This window comes from Battus philenor, unplaced genomic scaffold (assembly GCF_028537555.1).
Source record: "Battus philenor isolate CCGP_79_NKW_IND1 unplaced genomic scaffold, ilBatPhil1.0.hap1 SCAF_19, whole genome shotgun sequence".
Lineage (NCBI taxonomy): Eukaryota > Metazoa > Arthropoda > Insecta > Lepidoptera > Papilionidae > Battus > Battus philenor.
Window position 1 is genome coordinate 1,680,526 of NW_027181681.1, and position 24,346 is coordinate 1,704,871.

The 24,346-nt window shown below is 35.0% G+C and overlaps 1 protein-coding gene across 1 annotated transcript; it reads right to left on the reverse strand.

Annotated features, from left to right (window-relative positions):
• Positions 1-124: 124 nt before the first annotated feature.
• LOC137921414 (uncharacterized) lies at positions 125-22,970 on the reverse strand. The gene is made up of 9 exons (XM_068764169.1): positions 22,819-22,970; positions 22,470-22,752; positions 12,464-12,686; positions 7,864-8,018; positions 5,513-5,589; positions 5,140-5,225; positions 3,787-3,996; positions 2,037-2,174; positions 125-1,420 (listed from the first exon to the last, which is right to left on the reverse strand). The coding sequence occupies exons 1-9, from the start codon at positions 22,879-22,881 to the stop codon at positions 919-921; spliced, it is 1,737 nt and encodes a 578-aa protein (XP_068620270.1). The 5' UTR covers positions 22,882-22,970; the 3' UTR covers positions 125-918.
• Positions 22,971-24,346: the final 1,376 nt, after the last annotated feature.

Sequence of the window (24,346 nt, forward strand, 5' to 3'; positions counted from 1 at the left end):
CAGCATAGATTCAAAATAAAAAATAGCACGTTAATTCATAATGTAACGATAAAAATAACAGCTTATGTATTTATCGCTTTTTTCCTTCAAAAATATTAATTAATTGTTTTTTTATTTTATTTTTATGCTTCTTCAACTTATCTCGACGTTTGGTACTGTCTAGACATCTTAGTCACATCTATCCATTTCTTACATCTACGCGACGTCATCTTCTAATCTTTTCATTTCTTTGGACGGAAACTGACGGCACGTTTAATTTTCGAACACATTATTATGCCTCGTTAAGGACAGTTATTGTTACCACATACAGTCCGATTAATTTATACGCGCGGCGCTGTTGCTTTTATATGGTTGGCATCAGCTGAGTGTGGCAACACTGGGCATACGCACACACATTTCGATGGGTGATGGAAATTATTAATCAATATTTTTTCTATACATGGCCCCACGCGTATATGAAAGTCGAACTACCTACAATAGCGAACACGCATTGGATCACGTCCCGAAGTCGATATGCGATAAATTCGTATTTAAGTTAATATCTTAGACAAATGTTAATAGCAAAGTGAAAATGATAAGCCGGTGTTATACAAAAGCCGAAGTATTTAAACCGTATCGTCCTATAGTGCGATTTGAGCCTAAACAAGCAACACTTTCGGCAGGCTAGCCTCGTCGGTGTAAATTTCCACTTTCATAGCACAACACCAGCATGAGCTTCAAGTTTCCTCGTGAGCGGATATTAACTCTAAATACTTACAACAATAATTCGTCAAAACGACAACAGTCAGATCAAACTCCTCTCAAATAAATTACAAATCTCACCCCACCCTACTAAAAAAATATCACATACCTTCAGTCCAATACTGGTAACACCGAACCATAGACTAAAAGCGACGGCACTATAAACTAGCGACTAGATCAAGCGAGATTGGTCCGCGGGGACATCACTATGTAGTGATGCTCTATGGGCGGCGGGGGTACGATCGGCGACATGGGCATGTAGTCGCTTTCGACTTCGGGGTCTTTTAACCGGATCTTGTTGAGCTGGTCTCTGCCGCGGAGGATGAGTTCGACGATCTCCTGGGGCAAGGCGAGGGCGGCCAGGCCGTCGTCGTTTATCTTGAGGGAGACGTCGCCGTCAAAGTCGTCGTTCCCCTCCAAGCACTCGACGGACTTGGAGCATCTGTTGGTCGTGACGTGGTGCGTGTCGTCGAGGAACTCGCAGCTCTTGGTTTCACCCTTGGCTAGGCCGGACGTGATCTTCAAGTTCTTCATCTTCCTGCTGACCTTGAAGCTCTTGAATATATCTCGCGGCGGAGGGAAGTCGAACTTCTTCTTCTTCGTCTCCACGTCCTTGATCTCCTTTGCGTTTTCCGATTTGGGCGAGCCCGCGATCCGGGAGTCGCTTTTCAGTCTTTTTCTGCAATAAAAAACAAATTTATTGTAATCTAGTTTTGTTTCTTTTATACCTTTTTTATATTTTTAATTTTACTAAGTTTCACTAAAAATAGTCACTACGAAACATATATATAGTTATATATATAAGATTATGTTTTTACATTTATTTCTAATTTTCCCATTATTTATATGTAATAAGTAGTAATTATTTGCATTTGTTAACATTGCAACACTGAGGAGGCGGAGCAGTTATGTTGCATTGTGAATTATTTACTTAAAAGCCAACTCATGAAGCCTTTCAAATTCAAGTTATTTATTCGACATGGATAACATCTCTTGCTGATGTCAAATAGAGTCTACCGCCTCGATAAATTTCTTGGATAAAGATCCTCACACTTGAGAAGAATAGACGAAAGGAACTCTAAAATTAATTGTGCTATCCCACAGGAACTGACATGTGCTGACCTGTCTTGATGGTAATCAGCGAAGAAGATTACAAAATTTTTTTTGAATAAACTCCTTGTACTTTGAGTTGCATGTAAACAATGAATAATTTGGGACATAGAATATAATGTATCATACCGTATATTTGACATTTAATAAATGCGTGTAAGTTAGGCCTTTGAATTAAGAAGTACCTGAACACGCTGAAGGGTTGCCGCGCCTTGGGCAGTGTCCTGGTGTGGCAGCAGCGCGGCAACGAGCCCAGGGAACTGTGCCGCGTCACCGCCGGGGCACCCTCACTGCTGGACCACGACTCACCCAGCTTTAGAGTGCTGGAAACAATAACCACCAACATATTGTTCCCCTTCCTTGACAATTGGAGATCACTATATACTTAGAGTATAAATTATACAGGTGATTAGAAGGAGTGAATGTTAAACTCATTTAATGAAATGATAAAGTAAGAGAAAGAGTTTTTAAAACATAGTAAACATAAACAATGTAATATTATAGTGATAACTTTATACAGATGGATTGGAAATAGATGTACAAGCTTTTTTCACAAACAAGCTTTGCACATTCAGCTTTGTTATACACAGGTAAAAATACTTCAAAACGAGCTATTAGAGATTTGATGTCACATATCATATAAATACTTACATATACATATATTGTGTATATATTATGGCGCTAATAAGTATATTAACAGTGTAGCAGTAAGCTATGAATATATATATATATATATGTATATATACACACACATATGTATATAAATATTATTGATAACTGTTTGTTAATTTGGTTAATAGAAGTAACTTTTTTAACCTTTCTAATCTTTTGATAATATAATTATGTAGTCCTATAAAGATCAGCTTTTTTAAGGCCCCACCATTTGGGGGCCTCTCGTACCCCTATCTTTGGGAAGGACAGGGCCGATTTTTATATTTTAATAATTCTTTCACTATCTTTTTTTTCCATAATCTATCTTTCATCTACTTGCATTCTACAATTTCTCATTCATTTCATTACAGTGGCGTACCTAGAACTTTTGCCGCCCGGGGCGATCTCCAGTTTGCCGCCCGGGGCGATCTCCAGTTTGCCGCCCTTTCTATTATTTGTCAATCAAATAGTGGTTTTTGATTTAAAAAAATATTGATATATCACTTCAAAGTAATCATATAAACTTTTCAAAAGAAATAACATTTATAAACTGACATCAAAAAAATTTAGGAAAAATTGCCGAACAAAGTCGTAAAGATCCTTTTACGAATTCAACGAATTTTAATGAATACAATAAAATAAAATTATTATCTTGTTCTTGAATTAGAATTCAAAATTTACACTAAATAATATTCGAAATCATAATTTATATAAATCAAAGATTAAACTTAAAATAATCATTTATTATTCAAGAAAGAAAATAAATTTGAAATGAAAAAGTTGCTTTTTACAACTATAAGTAAATATAAAAAATGCCGCCCCTAGCTAAGTGCCGCCCGGTGCGGACCGCACCTACCGCCCCCCCTAGGTACGCCACTGTTTCATTATGCTGCCATTATCTGCTATTTGTTCATCGCCTCACTTCCTTCGCCTCGTTCCTTAATACCACAAGATTTATTAACCTTATTTATTTACTTAATATATATTTACTTAATATATATTATTTACCATTTTACATTTTTAATTTGCTAATTATTGCTACACATCACAGATTTATTAATTAATTAGCTTATCTATTCGTTTATTTATTTGTTGATTTAATTCTTTTCTATAGACCTGTATTTTTCTGTTCATTTTCATTGCCTTCCTAACTATTCTCTTAAATTTATTAATTAAAAATCAGCTTGGCCGAAGTTACTTACCCTAAAATAGTTGGATCTCAATTAATAAGGTTTATAGACAAGTTTGTTTAGTCGGATCGTGGATGCAGGAGGTGGTGCTCACCCGTGGTGATGTCGCGGCGGCAGAGGCGGCGGCGGGCAGCGCTTGCCCCGGCGCACGGTCGCGTAGATGCAGTCCGCCACCGACTCGTACGTGGGCTCCTCCAGCTCGAGCGCGCGCCGGGACATCGGCGCAGGCGCAGGCGCGGGCTCCTCCGAGATCTCCTCGTACACGCCCGACGACACTGACGCCAGGGAGCGTCGGTCCGACGTCCTGCCAAACGGTTACATCGTCTCTTTGTAATGCCACAATGGCTGAATAGACCACAGCTGTTGAAAAATAAATTGACCTCGTCGGTTTGTGTTACAAGGGTCACCAGCCCCCGTGCATTCTAGATAGAACCATTTCTGGAGTTTCTTCCGCTACTTCTCCTAACGCTTTCCGAAGTGGTAGTAATGGTTACCAGGTAAAACTAAAAAGACTTCGTCGAGGTTCAATCCTCTCGAATACCCCTCGTGTCGGAATTCTCAACGAGTAACAGCCTAAGCCGAGGCCCACTGGTGGGGGCCCTTGAGCCAAGTCTCTCCATGAAGCTTCAGCTGAAGTGATCTAAGACCTCGGCGGCCTTTCAATCTGAAATTAAATTGACGTATGTAACTATATATAAGTGACCACGCTTCTGGCCTCCACGAGGCTGCCACTCTTCAACGATATCCGCTCAGCATCCGGACTCGGCATCCGAGAGCACCTAACCTCAATTTGGTTGGTTACTATTACCTGGATAAGATTACTATCACTTAAAGCGTTAGCGCTAGAGGAAGTGGTGGAAGAAACTCCAGCAACCCTTCTATCTTGACTGCTTGGTGAGATCTTTTCAGTATTTCTGCCACTATCAAAATAATTTTTAATTATCTTTAATGGAATCTTAAATACTTTCAGGGATACCAGGCCCCCGCTATTGAGGATCTCTCCTTCCACCCCTACTTTTATTAATAATTTTTTCACTTTTTTATTTTTATTTCCATTCTCTTCTTTCACTCCTCACAATATCTATCTTACTGCCTCTTTCATTATACAATTCAATCTATTTCTCTCTTCCGCTCTTTCATCCTTCATCTCTTTCATCCATCCTCAATCACTGCAGTTAGGTATATTTACAATTTGACATATATCACAGTTACGGTATTGTTATTAATAACATTTTAACTTGTTTCCTAATATAATTAATTTTAATTTACACTTTTTATCTTGCTTGTTTTTCCTATTTATTCCATTTTTAGCCGCCGTCCTGCATTTGAGGAAGTGTTCTCTGCTTTCGTCCTCTATCATGAAGGAGGCGATAGTCGCTTCCTCGATCTTTTCTTGCTACATTAGGATCACATGGATTTTGGTGATTAAAAACAATTATATACTCACGTATCGCCGCAGTTGTTTAGAGGTGCGAGGTGCAGAAGGGCACGGGCACGCAGAGCGAGAGGGCCGCTGGGTATATGTCGCGCCTCCTGCGTGGTAGGACACCATCGTGACAGTTTCCTTATCATACCAATATCATTATTATTTCAGGTCAAGATACCTGCCTCCCTCATAGATCATCATCATCACCGCTCCCATCCAGCGACTTCCTGTGACTTTAACTATGGTATCGTTTCGCTGAGTGGGGGGTCTACCAAAGCCACGTATACCCAGCATAAATAACCAGCTCGTGGTCATCGAGAATCTTCCGACTCCAACATTAGAAAGTTTTATAATTAAATATTTTTGTAATTTCAGTAACATATGTAAAGTTTACCTTAGACATGATAAGGTCTGTGTCGTCGAGGGAGATCTCAGAAGGCCCGCTGTACCAGCTGCTCCTGCGCACCTCCTCTGCAAAGCATTCAGGAATTTTTTTTTACTCCCTGCGTATTAAACTATCTAAAATAATAATATTTAAACCTTTTTGGTCATCTACACGGGTTAAATATGGCTTGATTAATGCAAGCAGTCAGTGCTTTCGTTCATAAGTGGAATTATTCAATATCAAACTAAAGTACCCGGCGATAAATATTGCACATCGACCTTTGAAAAGAGACAATCGGCTAATTTCGGCTTCGTAGAGTTCTATCTCTGTTCCACACTACCTATGTGACGTTTTGTTAGTCGTTGTATTTCGTGCGACAGAGATAACGCTCTACGAAGCCAAAATTAGCCGATAATTTCTTTCCAAATGTCGATGTGTAATGTTTATCGCCGGCAACTGTATGTTTTAATTTTTTAATTATTCTATTAATAAAAAAGATATTTATACTATAAGTGGTTATTGCTATTATCTCTGACGCTAAATATTCCTCCTCAGAATGTATGGGTTAATACTTTTCCTAAATGTACTCGCAACGCCATCAAGTACTATATAAACTTAGTGTGATCTAATTCAGTAGCAGTAATAAAAATTTGTGATAAAATAGTTGTGATATTAGAAATATAATTAAATTGCGATGTAGATTGTAGGAATATAAACAGAAATTAAAAATAAATAAATTGTTAAACAAATGATAAAAACAAGAAATATAAAAATTGTAGAAATCTGGACGAAAGGCGAAGGAAGTGAGGCGATGAATGGAAAGGAATGAAAGATATTTTTGAAGTAAATTAAAGGATTGAACGAAAGAGTGACGACGAACGATAATTATGGAAATTATTTACAATGTAAATAAAGAACCCTGTTCATCCATAATAGAGTTAAACGAGATGCACCAAAATCAGAGCCGAATAAAAAAAATCCGGTAACAGTAAATGTTTGAACGAAAACTTTTAGGTGTCTTATCCTACAAGTTTTGCTACTTATAAATGAGGTTTAGGATACTTTCATAGGCTGATTTGGAGAGTTGAACTGCGTGATGGACCAATTCCTCTACTAAGAGTAAGAACACAGGGTATTTGGTAAACATAGAATGTTTGGCACTAATCGGTGTAACATGGCTCCTGAGGATGCCCCGTGGAGATGTGAAACACGTGTTGGGTAATTTGGCGGTGGCGGTTGTGTGATTCGCATTGTTTGTCGCATACGCATTTATCAGCGGGCTGGCGGGCGGTGCATTTCATTGCACGACTACCACTGCATGTGCGGAAGTGGTTAAATATTGATCCTTTTCTTACTTAGGATGGACTTCCGCAAGATAACGCCTGATTCCATTAAATACTCTACTAAGAGGTTTGTGCCTGTTTTAAATACTAAATATATTTATCAGTCGAACATTACTCCGCTGGGTTTGTGGTAGTTTCTTTATGATAGGTGCTCTAGGTGTACCACAGGGGCATGGGCTTTGGTCGCTTCATTATACATTACATTGGTTAGTGACAGTCTTGTTAGATATGCTATTTACCAGTCAGCCATTGTTATTACTTCAACAGGTGTTAGATGCTCTAGTACAGTGATTCCCAACGTGGTCTATATCGACCCCTAGGGGTCTATGACTACCTGCAAAGGGTCTACGTCAGCGATAAAAAATTGGGGATCCATGAAATGAAAATGGGGTCCACGATATTGAATCTCAACACATACACTGATAGTACATATTTACTTACATCATACTATCTTATTATATCAGGAAATTTTTAATTTCCTTTCCATCATACCTAGTGGAAAGGGGGTTAAGCGCTGTTACCAATCTCCTAACGAAAAAAAGAAACGGACTAGACATCATTAGCCGAGGAGATTTAAGATTAACTCTTACAAAATTGACGCCAAATGTTGATAATTTATTATTAAAGCATCAGGTTCATCCTTCTCACTAAAAGTATTGACTTATTGCTTATGTTATTTTATTTATAGTTTATTTAATGTTACGTATATTTTACATAACAGATACAAAATTTTATTTTGAGTAGTTTTAATTTAAATTCAATTAATAAATGTATAAATTAACATGTGTTTTAACTTTCAAGTTTTAACACTAAACTTCATTACAGTTAGAAATTTACAGGAAATCAATATCAGGTAAGTAGGGGGTCTACCCAACACGGAAAAACATAACAAGGGGTCTACGACACAAAAAAGTTTGGAGAACTCTGCTCTAGTGTTACCAGAGGGGTCTCAACTTTGCCTGCTGCATTATAAATAGTATCAATTGAAGGTAGTCCGAAGTCCAGTTGGATACAGACCTGGGTCGTCACCGGAGCCCCGCAGGTCGCCCTCGCTTCGGCTGAGCTTGGCGCGCGGGCGGTCACGTGCTCCCAGCGCGCTGCGCACGGCCGTCACCAGCTCGCCTGCCAGCGGACTCGACAGCTTGATCACTCCGCTTCCGTAATTGAAACCGCTACGAACAAGAGAACCGTATGTCTATGATCTAAGTTATTTGGTGCACGTAAAGGTTGCACTTAATTCCATTAATACAGGATGATTGATTATAGGTGTAAAAGCTTCAAACCTTCTTAATTTAGTTATTTTTATTCCTTTCTTTTTTAATTTAGTTATTTTTATTCCTTTCTTTATTTTTCATTTTATTCCTTCTTAATTTTAAATTCGGCTTAGGTCACTCTCAAATATGTTACATTAATTTATTTATTTTATTTCAATGCGACATGCCAATAACTTCTGGCATAGTGGAACTGGACACATCTTTAGTCCAAATGTGTACACGGGAGATTTTCGGAGTACCTATATAGATTTAAACAAAAAGATAGTCTCTCGTACTTCTGTGACCCACCGGTGGACCAGACCGTAGTGCACGTGATCACTTGCTGTCCCGTATATAGAGGTCAAAGAACGGTATGAGAGATGTTGGAAAGAGAAATAGATGTTGAGAATATCACCTCCCTAATGTGTGACGAACTTCGTCCAACATTCCTGTAGCCTTAAAGGTGGTATTGAATATCATACGTTTAAATAAGGCTCAGAAATAAAAGAAGGGCTCGGGTAAAGCCTTCAGGAAAATTAAACTAATGTATAATACATTAGCAAACTTTAAATTAATAAAGAAGATACTATAGAAACGGTGTTTATTGTCAAAAGTGCTGATCAAAAATTGTAGTAATGTAAAACAAACTGATCTAGGAAAAATGAGAGAAGGAAGACAATACGTAGGAGATGGAAGTGAGATATTCTGAAATATAAAAGGAAGTATAAAAGAAATTGTGAAATAAACGAAGAACTAACAAAAAAAATTACAGATTACAATGCCCCGGTTCCAAGTAAGTTAGATTGAATGACAGGATCCAAAAAATGGGAGGATAAAAACCAACTTTGGCTGTACAAAGTCTGAAGGAACAGATAGTAAACAATTATTAATTTTAATATGTTGTAATTAGAAATTTGAAAACGACTTTTTTATAAATTATTATTATCTTATTTATTATTTCTAAAACCACTGATTATAGATAGGGTGTTTCATACATTGTTTGACAGCAAATGAGCTATATATCAAAAGATTTACACCTACAATAAATCACCCTGTATATTAAAAAAAGTGACGTCACAAATCACATCTTTTGTTCTACTATAGCAATTTATTTACTTGTTTTGTAATCTAGAGAGCCTGTATTCCAATTCGCGACCTATATTAAAAAAATCTAACGTTACAAATCATATCTTTTGTTTCACTATAGCAATTTATTTACTTGTTTTGTAATCTAGAGAGCCTGTATTCCAATTCGCGACCTATATTAAAAAAATCGTGACATCACAAATCATATCTTTTGTTTCACTATAGCAATTTATTTACTTGTTTTGTAATCTAGAGAGCCTGTGTTCCAATTCGCGACCTATATTAAAAAAATCGTGACATCACAAATCATATCTTTTGTTTCACTATAGCAATTTATTTACTTGTTTTGTAATCTAGAGAGCCTGTATTCCAATTCGCGACCTATATTAAAAAAATCGAACGTTACAAATCATATCTTTTGTTTCACTATAGTAATTTATTTACTTGTTTTGTAATCTAGAGAGCCTGTATTCCAATTCGCGACCTATATTAAAAAAATCGTGACATCACAAATCATATCTTTTGTTTCACTATAGCAATTTATTTACTTGTTTTGTAATCTAGAGAGCCTGTATTCCAATTCGCGACCTATATTAAAAAAATCGAACGTTACAAATCATATCTTTTGTTTCACTATAGTAATTTATTTACTTGTTTTGTAATCTAGAGAGCCTGTATTCCAATTCGCGACCTATATTAAAAAAATCGAACGTTACAAATCATATCTTTTGTTTCACTATAGTAATTTATTTACTTGTTTTGTAATCTAGAGAGCCTGTATTCCAATTCGCGACCTATATTAAAAAAATCGTGACATCACAAATCATATCTTTTGTTTCACTATAGCAATTTATTTACTTGTTTTGTAATCTAGAGAGCCTGTATTCCAATTCGCGACCTATATTAAAAAAATCGTGACATCACAAATCATATCTTTTGTTTCACTATAGCAATTTATTTACTTGTTTTGTAATCTAGAGAGCCTGTATTCCAATTCGCGACCTATATTAAAAAAATCGAACGTTACAAATCATATCTTTTGTTTCACTATAGCAATTTATTTACTTGTTTTGTAATCTAGAGAGCCTGTATTCCAATTCGCGACCTATATTAAAAAAAATCGTGACATCACAAATCATATCTTTTGTTTCACTATAGCAATTTATTTACTTGTTTTGTAATCTAGAGAGCCTGTATTCCAATTCGCGACCTATATTAAAAAAATCGAACGTTACAAATCATATCTTTTGTTTCACTATAGTAATTTATTTACTTGTTTTGTAATCTAGAGAGCCTGTATTCCAATTCGCGACCTATATTAAAAAAATCGAACGTTACAAATCATATCTTTTGTTTCACTATAGTAATTTATTTACTTGTTTTGTAATCTAGAGAGTCTGTATTCCAATTCGCGACCTATATTTTTACCCTACATTTCCGAACCCAGCGCGGCTGTTATTTTTACATAAGGTGAGTCATGACAGACGTTATATTAACCACGTTTTGAACGATGACCGGTTAAAATTGAACTCATTAGGAGAGTTTGCGTAACGGCGCTCCTCGGAACGGCGCGGCGGTGTCGTGGGAAAACCTAATCACCGACGTAACAACTAATTGTTTGAGGAAAATAAACAAGTTTGTTTTTGTAACGAAATCGTTGCGTTTTTGTTGCTCTTATAATATATTCAGATGTTTGCTGTGGTTGGAAGGAAATTTTTGATTTTATTCAACTGTATTTTATTACGTCAACAGCACACCATAACTATATTTAGTATGTAAGAAAAGGCCTAATATATAGCTACTTTCGCTATGTAGCCAAACACCTAGTGATGGGAGTGGCACTAATTGATGTAACATTACTCCTGAAGATGCCCCATGGAGGGATGAAACACATATTGAGTGAATTAAGGTGGTAGTTGGGTTTCGCTTTGTTTGCATGCGCATTTATCAGCGGGCTGGCGGGCGGTGCACTTTATTGCACGACTACCGCTACATAGCGGAAGTAGCTATATATTAATCCTTTTCTTACTTAGGATGGACTTCCGCAAAGTAACGCCTGAACCTATTAGATAATATACAAAGATAAAAGATGAAATTCACTTAATCCACATAGGTACTTTTAACAGAACTCTCACAGATCGTCAACATTTTTTTTAATCTATTATATTTTTGACCTTCTCAAGGTGTTATAGTTGTGTAAAAGAATCATACAACTCCACAACAACACATCTTTTAATATAGTTTAACAAAAATTATTCTCTCAATTTTTGTATGGTGCACCTTGTCCAAAAATTAATGGTTTCAGGAATAATAAATAATGTGATAACAATAATTATTGTTTACTATCTATTCCTGAAGACTTTATACTGATAAAACTTATTATTCTGTAGCATTCCCAGAAAAAAATCGTATTGTATATATGTCATACTATATCTGTTAGTTACTAATGTGGTTTGTAAAAAAGCATGATGAAGTGATATGTGATTGCATCGATTAATAAAGTCAAGAAAGCAATGATGATGACTGTTTTTAATAAAGCATGATGAACTGATATGTGATTGCATCGATTAATAAAGTCAAGAAAGCAACGATGATGACTGTTTTTAATAAAGCATGATGAACTGATATGTGATTGCATCGATTAATAAAGTCAAGAAAGCAATGATGATGACTGTTTTTAATAAAGCATGATGAACTGATATGTGATTGCATCGATTAATAAAGTCAAGAAAGCAACAATGATGACTGTTTTTAATATAGCATGATGAACTGATATGTGATTGCATCGATTAATAAAGTCAAGAAAGCAATGATGATGACTGTTTTTAATAAAGCATGATGAACTGATATGTGATTGCATCGATTAATAAAGTCAAGAAAGCAATGATAATGGCTGTTTTTAATAAAGCATGATGAACTGATATGTGATTGCATCGATTAATAAAGTCAAGAAAGCAATGATGATGACTGTTTTTAATAAAGCATGATGAACTGATATGTGATTGCATCGATTAATAAAGTCAAGAAAGCAATGATAATGGCTGTTTTTAATAAAGCATGATGAACTGATATGTGATTGCATCGATTAATAAAGTCAAGAAAGCAATGATAATGGCTGTTTTTAATAAAGCATGATGAACTGATATGTGATTGCATCGATTAATAAAGTCAAGAAAGCAATGATGATGACTGTTTTTAATAAAGCATGATGAACTGATATGTGATTGCATCGATTAATAAAGTCAAGAAAGCAATGATGATGGCTGTATCACACCAACCTGTCCAGGGTTAGAACGCAAACGTTCCTATCACCGGCATCGTCGAGCCGCGCGTCAGTGAGGTGATCCCAGGGCAGCAGCGCCGCAAGCCGGCGGGGCTTCGCGACCAGAAGCCCGGCGCCCGACAGCGACACCGAGCAGTCAGCTCCTCCCAGGCCGCATTTCTTCGACAGTTCTGTACAGGTCACCGTCACAGAGAACGTGTCTTTGAGCGAACTGTCCCCTGGAATGATGGTCAGTGGATGAGAAAAGCGTGATCATGTTTACTTGCGTTAGTCTATGAAAATGTTGGGTTATTTTTTTTACAAAATGTTTGTTTAAAGAGGTCAATATTCTTACAGAGGCGACATAATATATTTATGATAATATATTGTACGTATATATATACATCCATAGTGTATTTACAAGGCACCGTGAAATACTGGCTGCATCAAAGTTTCGACTGCAAAAAGTCTCTAATTTATTTGTAATAAACAGAATTAGTTTTTTTTAAAAAACCACAAATCATTATTGTACTACCATTTACAAAATTCAAAGCGCATATTAAAAGTTTATTGACGGAAAAGACTTATTATTAAATAAACGAATATTTAAATGACAAGAATCCTTGGCAATGATGTCACCTGATTATTGAGATTTCATTTAGGCGATATTTTATATGTATGTATAAATCTATATTGTTAAACTATTAAAATATGTGTTTTTATTGAGTTTCTTCCTGCTTCTTCTACACAAATATAACACCTTCAGAAGCAGAGTAAAAAATAAAATAAAAATAATAAGTTTATGATCAATAAAAGTTCTGTTAAAAATTCCAATTTTGAATAAATGATATTTATATAATTTTTATTTATACTTTAACACAAATTAGTTTATATGGGATATCAAAAACAAAATAAAATTACTTCAAACCAAGGGCTTCACAAACTTTGTAATGGAATAAGTAAATACATTCTTAAGCCCATTTCTGATTTTAGAGATGGAAGAGGGAGTAAAAGGTGATGTATTCGCTATGAGGCAATGATAGCAGCGATAGCATCGATGGTGGCGTCTGAATTCAAATCGGCGTTCGAATTTTGAATTCGAATTAACAAAAACGTTTTATTGAGTATAGTGGTCGTTGTGGCCAGTGCTCTAATGAAAATAAAAATTTCTGGAATGTTCGATTCAATTAAAAAAGGTTATAGTAATTAAAGAGATGTGTTAAACTCAAAGCGTGGGAAACATGACGTCCGACCAGCTCACGTGCACATTTAACACGTACCAACAATGTACTTCGCCGCGTGTTTTATTTTAACTCAACTCACCATGGACGCGTATATATAACAATGGGTCCGGCGATGTGTGCACTTAACCAACAATGGACTTTGAACAAGCATTCGTTTTCATTGATTTCTTTTCATCGTACAACCTTGTATTTTAATAGCGGACATTCACATACGGCTACTTGCCTGTGCATTCATTTACATTGTAGGTGGCGCCAACTACAAAATTATCGCATCTAGCTCATTTCAATGCTGCACTGTCGAACATCTAGACACTTTCTCTATATTCCGGAACAAAAAAACAATATACAGGATGTTTGGTTATGGTTGTAAGAGCCCTTAAAGGGGTAAACGCATAGCACATATGCAAAAAAAAAGCTTTGAACCTTTTACACCTATTTTCAATCAACCTATATAATTTGATCACCCTTGAACATGTTACATTAATTATTTTTTTCCATTGGAATTCGACAGCCTAGTAACTTCTGACAGTAAAAAATTTGCTGGATAGATAGGAAACAATAATACATTTTAATATGTATAATAGTTATCGAATTTTTAATCACTTTTTATTTATATTTATATTTTTATTCAGGCAGATAAGACCACGAAGTCTTTACTAACTACTACTCTACAGAAGCTGAAGGTCTGAACGGACATTCTTCTGTTCTGCGCATTGTGATCTAACCACTGCGAATTAAACTTGCCAATTCGTTGAACTCTAGTATACATACTTTAGTATTAGTAATGTATAAATAGGTTTTAGACGGTATAGCACTGAATGAGCTTAGTCTAGAACTTTGGTAATAACTTATCCCGAAAGTTACCTTATAAGCGTCCATTTACCGAATTGACTAAAGTTAACTTCTGTTATATAGCTACCGAAACCGCTGCACCGCGCCTTAGATATGCACGCAGCGAGACGAGGAGAGTATCGGCAACTTCGTTGTGGCAATTCATCAATGCTCACGGTGGTGGCATAGATACTATTTTGTTCCTCGGCTCTTAACTCGTCACACCTATCGGACGGTACAGCGGTTTTGGTAGCACTATTGTGTTGCCAACACCCAGTGATTTTCACAACTATTATCGGTTTTGGATTCTGTTGGTTTTCAAGATTAAAATTCCGCGTTAAAAAAAGCTAAAAGAATCCGCAAAGGGCTTAACATTACCGAGTTGGTCGCGAGCGCATGGCAAACGACAATGGCACATAAAAATAACTGGCCGATACACATTGGCGGGATTAAAATTTCAAATGCAACATTTGCATTGAATGTTATGACGTGCAACGATGACGCAGATTCGGGCCAGGGCCGCGGTCTCCGAGCTTTGCTTGCACACTCCATACAGATAACCATTAAGCGTTTCATTTGACAGCCATAAGCTAGCAAAGTACAACGCCCGGCGATAAAAAATTCACATCGACCTTTGAAAAAAGACAATCGGCTAATTTCGGCTTCGTAGAGCACTATCTCTGTCCCTCATTACCTATGTGACGTTTGTCAGTCGTATTTCGTGCGACAGAGATAACGCTCTACGAAGCCGAAATTAGCCGATTATCTCTTTCTAAAGGTCGATGTGTAATATTTATTGCCGGGTACTGTATCTATGTTTTAGGCATAAACACATTAGCTGATGCTATAAAATAGATTGTTTAATTTCTTTGGAAATCTTTAATCTGACCACCTTTCATATACCAACCACACAGATCCACATACCAACACTTGTCTAAATTCTTCGATTGACTGTCCATATTGGACAATGCAGTCAACTGTAAGTGGCTTGGTTACATCTTTGGTACGCTATACAAGTTCCGAAAAGAAGTATCGACTCATTCGCTACATATAGTATATAGTAATATTACTTTTCTTATATTTTTGGTAATATATATTGTGTATATATATGTATATATATAATATATACTCTGTGTTTGGCACTAATCGGTGTAACATAACTCCTGAAAATGCCCCGTGGAGGGGTGAAACACGTGTTGAGTGATTTGGCGGTGGCGGTTGTGATTCGCATTGTTTGCCGCATACGCATTTATCAGCGGGCTGACGGGCGGTGCATTTTATTGCATGACTACCACTGCATGTGCGGAAGTGGCTAAATATTGGTCCTTTTCTTGCTTAGGATGGATTTCCGCGAGGTAACGCCTGATTCCATTAAATATTTAATATATATTGTATCTGTGTATGATAAAAGAATACGGTGACTTATTTTATTGCGAACAAAGTGAACAGTAATGATAAGCAAAGTTTATATGAAATTTAAATGAATTTCTTTCACAGGACTTTCTTTGGCAGCGATGCATTTATACCAACAATGAACTGCGCGGTTGGAAACACTTCTGAACTTCCTCTTTCGACAGGACCTTCATCTGTTCTGATATAACTATATCAATATCGAGAATTGAAAGAAAGCCACTACAATTTTGTAAAATGTTGTTGTTATTTTGTAAAGTAATAGATAAAAATAAAATTAAATAAAAGGTTGAATAACAAAAAAAAATTCTAATTGATTCACGCGTTACTTTGCGGAAGTCCATTCTAAGTAAGAAAAGGACTAATATATAGATAGCTACTTCCGCTATGCAGCAGTCACTGGTGTTTGGCACTAATCGGTGTAACATTACTCCTGAGGATGCCCCGTGGAGAGGTGAAACACGTGTTGAGTGAATTAGCGGTGGTAGTGTAATTCGCACTGTATGCCGCATGCGCATTTATCAGCGGGCGGTGCACTTTTGTGCACGACTACTGCTACATACCGGAAGTAGCCATATATTAGTCCTTTTCTAACTTAAAAAAAGAATTGTAAAATAAAAAATAAGGATAGAAGTTAAAAATTGGGAACTAAATTGTGATACTAAAACAATGCCGCGAAGGAACAGATATGTGTAACGATTGTGAATGAAAGAAAAGAGTATACAAGAAGATGTAGTGAGAGAACTTGTCAAGGATGGCAGAAGAGAACGATAATAAACAAAATACTGCATTATTATTTGAAATAACGTCCCCATTGATAGCCAGAAAATTATGAAAAAAAATTGACAAGGTGTACTTGACCTTGTAGATTGCAAATTTAAAAACCCGCTAGAAAATGGCGACGGTTATTCTTTTCGGAGGGGCGGCGGTGTAGAGTAAAAAATCTTCTTAATCGCCGTTTCGCAAATGTGGGTCAACATTCTCTATTGTATTTTGTTCACACGGCAACGGTTTACTAAAAAAAATTTATATTTCCTAGTTCTCTGACCTCCGTTACAATTAATGTTTTTAAGTTAGTACACTTTATTTAACCAGGGAAACGTTGAAAAACTTTTGTACAAAAAAAATTGTATGAGGCTGCAGAAGTTGATGCAATGCTCATGGCTGAAGACCTGCGCAGATGGTAGCCTAGCGCACCACAAGCTTTCCGAAAAGGGTCACAATTCTCAGTCGTGAGAGATAAGACTTAGATACAGACAGAAGAGACATCTAATCCAGAAATTAAAGGTTTCAGAATTATCAAAAAAAAATTTTTCTTCTAAAATGCCCCGTATATGTCGAATAAATACAAACTAAAACTTTTTTCTTGAAAGTTTAGTCTTATAAATGTATTGCATTTTCAAATACATGCCATCGATGTCTGTCTGCCGCGGCAATTTTTGAAAATTTTCCATTCAGGGCGCGTGGGGCGTACACGAGCTAAATTTTAAAAATTCGTTCAAGACGTGTGCTTCACACTTTTTCAATACTGCAAAGCTATATTTAACGGGAAAAAGTTATAATTTTAATATGCATTACGTACGCGCATACGTGATTTGAAGTTTTCTATCTTCGACCCTTCATTTGTTTAAGAATCCTTTGTTTTTCAAAGAGAATTGAAAATGGCCTGAATGATAAGTGCAGCGGAGGTCGTATACGCCGCACATGTTATGGAATGTGTCAATAATTAATTTTGATTACTTTTAAGCACAGCTTTGAAGAAGATTTCGTGCCGAAAGGATACATTTTCAAATTAAGAGTTCTTTTGGTGTTTAAAGTGGTAAGCCAGATGTTACCTCTTACATGCGATCAATTTTCTCTTCAATATTGTTATATTATTTAATTTTGGTCTGATCTTTCTACAATGTTGTACAAAGTAAATTTTTAATTTTGTTCTCACTTACAAAACTTTCAAATTCAATTTTAATTTATGTATGCTGCTGGTGTACATAAATAAATAAGGAAGAAGAAGTAAGCATTTTTAGTTAGTTGGTCAACGTCGAGTTTCAGGGAAAACCTGACATCAAATATATCTTGAGGACTGAAAACCCTCACAAAATCTGACCTGGAAAGACGTGGGAGTCCCGAAGACTTAAGAAGGCACTAGAACTTTCTAGACTTTGCAAGAAGTAATGTTTAAGTACACATTTAGAACTTTTTACAATATTTTTAGGAATTCACAAGTTTATTGGAACATATGTCGTCGCCTTCAACGAATAAAATGATATATATATATATATCTCTCTAAATTTTATATTTTATTTCTTTGTATAGTTTGAAAGCTAATTGTATCTATTTTTAGCATGCCAAATAGGAGTATTTTTTTAACTTATACCTTAAATAGCCATTATTTTCTTGTTCATTTAGAGAAAAAAAGGATACTTGGTCTATCTCCGCCATTTTTGGCCAGAAAATAATGAAAATAAATTACAAGGTATTTTGGACCTTGTAGATTTCAAATATTTAAAAACCTGATAAAAATAATTACAGCGATTGTCGTTTTACTCTGTGAAGCAATATATATATAAAATGAAAATGTTAACCAAGCAAAAACATATAGTCGAGAGAAATTCTAAAGTTTATATTACAACTTCTAAAAACAGCGCTGAGGGTGGATCCTTCCTTGCTTACCACAAATCTTTTTGTTCAGGTCACGTTTCCCTGTCTTGTGCCGATACCAAAGTGAGCCACAAGCGACACAAGTTATAAATAAATGCTACCAAAGTAAATCAGCAGCCGTAAATTTATTTTGATCGTTTACAAGCGCGACTGCATGTAGATCGGCATTCCGTTTTTGCTTGAAATATACAATATACGCAATTTCGCCATAGAATTCACAAGATACTTTTAATATCGTAAATAGGGATTTTTTACAAAAGTCTAACTTAATCTAAGTAGAAAATAACTCAAATCATTACGAAATATCTAGAAATTGCGTTCTAGTATTTAATTTTCATCATCACAATTTTAGATTTCCACGACTGAACATAAGCCATCACCACAGATTTCAATAAGGAACCGCTAGGAAGCTGCCTGCATCCACCGTCTTCCGATCATAACAAGGTCATATCCACCTTGTAAGTTGACTATATTGCGCTTGCCTATCCTTGGTCTCCATTTCAGAATCTAAAGGTCCTCGCGGCTATATGACGTGCCTCATCTACTTCAACTAGCCAATTTTCTCATTGCTGATATATTCTCCTCCAGCTCATGCCAATTAGGCTCAGGGGAAGAGACACAAATCATCATCAATGACGTGTGAAATGTCCTCATGGATATTGACCACGACCAAGAGCACGTGATTAAGAAGGTTTTGAGGTTAGAGCTCTGAAGGCATTTAGTCTAGTTCCCTTGATTGAAACTTAGCTAGAGGGCTACCGCGAAAGCCTGAATCACGCTATTACATTATTTATTTCATCTAATTAGATATTACAACCGCAACTAACAAAACGACATCACTACATGAGCGCCGTAAGACGAGTGATATTTATACTTGTACAAAATAGTTAACGGCCTAGGGGATTCCCCTGTACTCCGCTCACTAGTTTAAATATAGGTTTTCCAGCCTGTTTTTTAGCTGCCATTTAGTCCAACAAATGTGGACCTGTGGAATATTCTTCACTTTATTCACATAATAACTCGATAAGTTAAAAATTGTATATACTCTCTGTTTCTCTGGTAAATTTAATTTTGATAAAATTAATATAAAATTGTGTTATTTGCAATAGTATTTTGACAGATATATAATATTAATAACAAAAAAAAATCGATTTAGGATTAATTGAATACTTAGAGATATACGATACGCAATACTATCGTATGAATTCTCTGTCTACCCTCCAAAATGCAACATGACTTGTGCAATGTTACCCCAAGTAGAACCAAATTTTTAATACGCCATAAATTGCAATACAATAGACAGCTAATAACGTATGCGGGCTTGAATACATATCAAATATTGAATATACTTCATAAATTTTTGATATTTTTGGATGGACATTATTTAGAATAATTGGTTATAGGTACAAAAGCTTTGAAGGTGTGAAATGATTGGTAATTTTTTGTTAATGTAAATCACTAATAATAAATAATGTAATGAAAATAAAGTACAAAAAAGCATATTCAAAATTCATATTACAACATATTAAAATTAATTATCATTTACTATCTCTCCCTATGTCTATCTGTCCTTACTATATCTCTCTTCTTTGTACTATCAAAAGTAATTGGTTTGTTGCATTCTAATAAAGGAAATTAATTTATATATCCTATTTCAGAGTGATCACTTTATATTTCTAAACTTATATACATCCAAATATAAATTCACTGCCTTAAAGCTTAAGTATTTATTTCCAATAACTCTGTTACAAGTGTCCAATTATTTTTTATTTGATTTCTTAATTTTTTTGTAACAATAGTGAGTAATGAGAAACCATAAAATTCATCTGATAATGTGGTAAAGTAAAGCAGTGGTAGCCCAGTGCTAAAGGACAGAAATTCCCGGGTTAGATTCCCTGGATATTATCTTATATAATTTACACCTCCCTTCCCACCTCAATTTTAATTTTATGGTCTCCATAATAATAGGGAGACCAGAAAGTTATGTTGTTTCTGTTGACATATTTTACAGAAAAGCCGATTGATTTGTTATATTGTTACCGCTCCGGCATTGGAAATTTGTATACTAGATGGCAAAAGGCTTTTGATAATGAAGGTGGAATATATTGTTGATTACAAATAAAAACTTGTTAAAAATGTAGTCATGTGAATTCAACTTAAGAAAGCGACATTATTCTCTGGTCCCCCTAATATGTTTGATGAAATTGATCAACATGGTACCTTTATTTTTAATCAATTCAATTTTGTTACCTTACTTTAGTTAATGAAACATTTTTTTATTCTTTGCAACATACTCATTTAATGGAGCCCATATTAGTTATATATGATAGGGCTGAGAGCAGTTCTGTTAAATTTTCAAATTCAGTGTAGACATACAGCTTGTAATATTTTGTCTATGAAAGAAATAATCTTTTTCAAAACTTACATTTTGTAAAACTACAGGTTGAGCTAATAACAAAATTTCAAATAAAAAATATTTGTAAAAAATTTTCCTCTCCATAAATTAAATTGACATTTTGTTTTCAATGTAAACACATCCTTATGATATAAATATTAGATTTTCATTATTAAGATTAACTATACCTTAACAAAATGACTCTTGCTGACACATTTTAAAAAAGATATAGAAACTGTAATGATACCTGAACAAACTCAAGCAAATGATTAACAAATATGGACTTGTTACAAGTTATATGAACAAATTATACAATGATACTGTTTACATACCATTGTGTAATTCATTTTACAAACACAGACATGACTTGGTGTTTCATTCGGGGCTCCACTGGCAACCTTACAATCATTCAACAAGCCAACAAGAGAGATATACCCAGGGAATATATATATATATATATATATATATATATTCCCTGGGTATATATATATATGACGAATTATACACAGGGACTTTATATGGCATTGAATCAGGAATAAGAAGATACATGAACAAAATCAACCATCATAGCCCAAGAGACTGGCAAGTGAGGTTGCTCCCATATCATGTAAAACTTATGTCCACAGGTGCACTCATAAGGTCATCGAAAGATACTGGATAAAGACCACTTTCATTCAGTCCTGTTAAAAATCTTAATGAAATGCCTATGTCCAGCTGTGCATGTCTTACAGCTAAAGTGATTACATTGAATGCATAAGCATGGTGTAGAAATAGCCCAACTAACACAACTTCACAGAGTATTCAGTATTAGTTAAAAACATGACTTTAAAAAAAAACAAACCCATGTTTATTTTGTTTAGGAATATCTTTATGAAGATAAGATAAGTAAAAATAGATAAATGTCATCAGCTGCAAAGGGTGAACTGTTTATTTATGTTAACTAAGGTCATCAACATTTGGGCATGAGGTCACTATTATGATGCATTAATAATTTCTAATAATATACATATGGTGTAAAAGAATGTACATGACATGTTTTAGTAAGAATTCCATTAATTCCATAATTAGTCATTATTATAAATGTCATTGTTTTTTAATCCAGTGTTACTTATTCTATTGGCACTTTCAATGGATTCTTAACATATTTTAATTGATAATGATTTTAGAGGAAATATGTATTACATTTTTGATTAAGCAAAATGCTATAATTCTGCTAAAACATAAAAAGAACATAAGAAATGAAGAATAATTTTAGAGCAAGGAGATAAATAATACCAAAAAAAATAATTTAAAAATAATTTGTTAAATTAATAAAATTAATTATGAATCAATAAATATTAATTAAATTAGTCTGAATAATAGATAGGTATTAAATCTAGTAAAAAATAAAGTGTGAGAGCAATGTGACATTAGTTTGAATTTATTTTCTCAACAAGGTATACTCGAAAAATAAAAATTCTAAATAATGTAGGTAGATAACTTACCTAAAAGCTTGTCACTGTTTAATAAATTGCGAATCTTGTCCATCCACAACTGCGCGTCGCTGTGCGAAGGCGCCGCCAGCAGTACCCGCGGCTTGCACGGCTCCTCCACGGAAAATACGGCGAAGGCGTGCGGCCGCGTGCGAGACTTCGCCCGCTTCACAACACACCCCGACGGCAGGTCTACAGTCCCCGCGGAGGCCCCAGCTTCGCTGCAGTACACCGCTAGCGAGCCACCGCCGCACGTTGCGCTCGGTCGCAGTATACACCACTGTCTCTTCCATGACTACCAAACAAAACAATTACAACTTCACGAAAATTACAAAGTATCCGTTTGCGAAACACAACTTACCTTGAAAGGATTCAGGCCGAGGTTTGATTTGAAAGGATATTTTACCTCTAAATAGCCTGACATCTTTATTTATATTATTTAAAATGAGCGAAGCATATCGTGATTAATTTTAATTTATATACGGCCAGTGGACGATATGCACATGTATTCAAACAAAAATTGTTTACCAGTACGTACAGATAATGAATATTTAAAATTTTATTGATGGTTTCGGGATGCGACAAAACCGTTAAACCGGTTTACGGTTCACCATTAAATATATTGGAATTAATGTATTTTATTATGTTTTATAAATATGAAAAGCATAAATAAGTAAAACTTCAATTCAAGAATGTGTAATATAAGTTTGTGGTAATTAAAACTGCTCGAAAATATCCTATATAATTTTTTTAACACATGTCTGCAATGCTATTTATTTTCTTGCTCTCTGTTAACAGATTTTGCTTGGTACACGTACGTTTTATTACACATATCTCCTAAGCTATATTAAAAGAACTAGGATTGTGATTGATCCTCATATTTAAGTCTTTTATTTAAGTGGCTCATCCGTTAGTAAAGTACAGCCGACCCGCGCATAAAACCACATAGGGTCGCAAGATATACTTGGCAAACCTCGAATGCCAGGATTAGTAGAAAATAACTAAATTAGGTATAGTGTTTATTTATTAAAGCCTAAGATTGATGTACAGGTTTTATAATTAATGTTGACAGTCTCGTGAAGAGCTTGTATATATAAAAATCTGCTTAAAGATAAATTGAAATTGGAAATGTTTCATGATTTGTACGTCTACAATTTTAGAAATTTTAAAGTCATGGAGGGAAAAGTAGCTTGATAATCAAATATTTTTTATTACTGACATTTTCACAATTACACAAATGCATACGCAAACCTTTTTAGCTCCTTTACAAGCAATGCATATATGAGCAGTTATTTTTATGTAGAAACTGGCATAACTTAAAGATTTCTTTTTAAATTATTGCATTTAAAATAAAAATTGAATTTTGCTTTCAGCTTAGAATAAAAGCCATTTATATAATATTTTCAATTCTAAAACTCTAATATCGTTTACGTACTTTAAAGATTAAATATCAATTGTTTTCCGCCTTGGATTACGTGTCTATGGTACCTTTGTATACAGTAAAAAATCATACAGTTATATTGTGAATAGATGATGTAGCCTTTCCTTTACTGGCTATTTCGCAAAATTACTGCCGTTGTTAAAATAAATAATTTTTAATTTTAAATAAATGTTTAGTTATTTCTTACATATTCGTTCTCAAATTAAAATATACAAATGCCGGAACTAACGAGAGTAGCGCTTCTGTTACTACATTTCGCGCCATTTTTTTCTGACTGCCCGGGAATGGCGGCCTCGGTGACAGGACTCGTTCAGCGCAGCATCTATAGATGGCGCTATATAAAGATTTGCCACAGTCGTATAACAATGGTGGAAATGTAGAGTGTCTATATAAAAATATAGTACGATAATGAATAAACGCAATATCGCCGTGTTTTTCTTTTCATGTT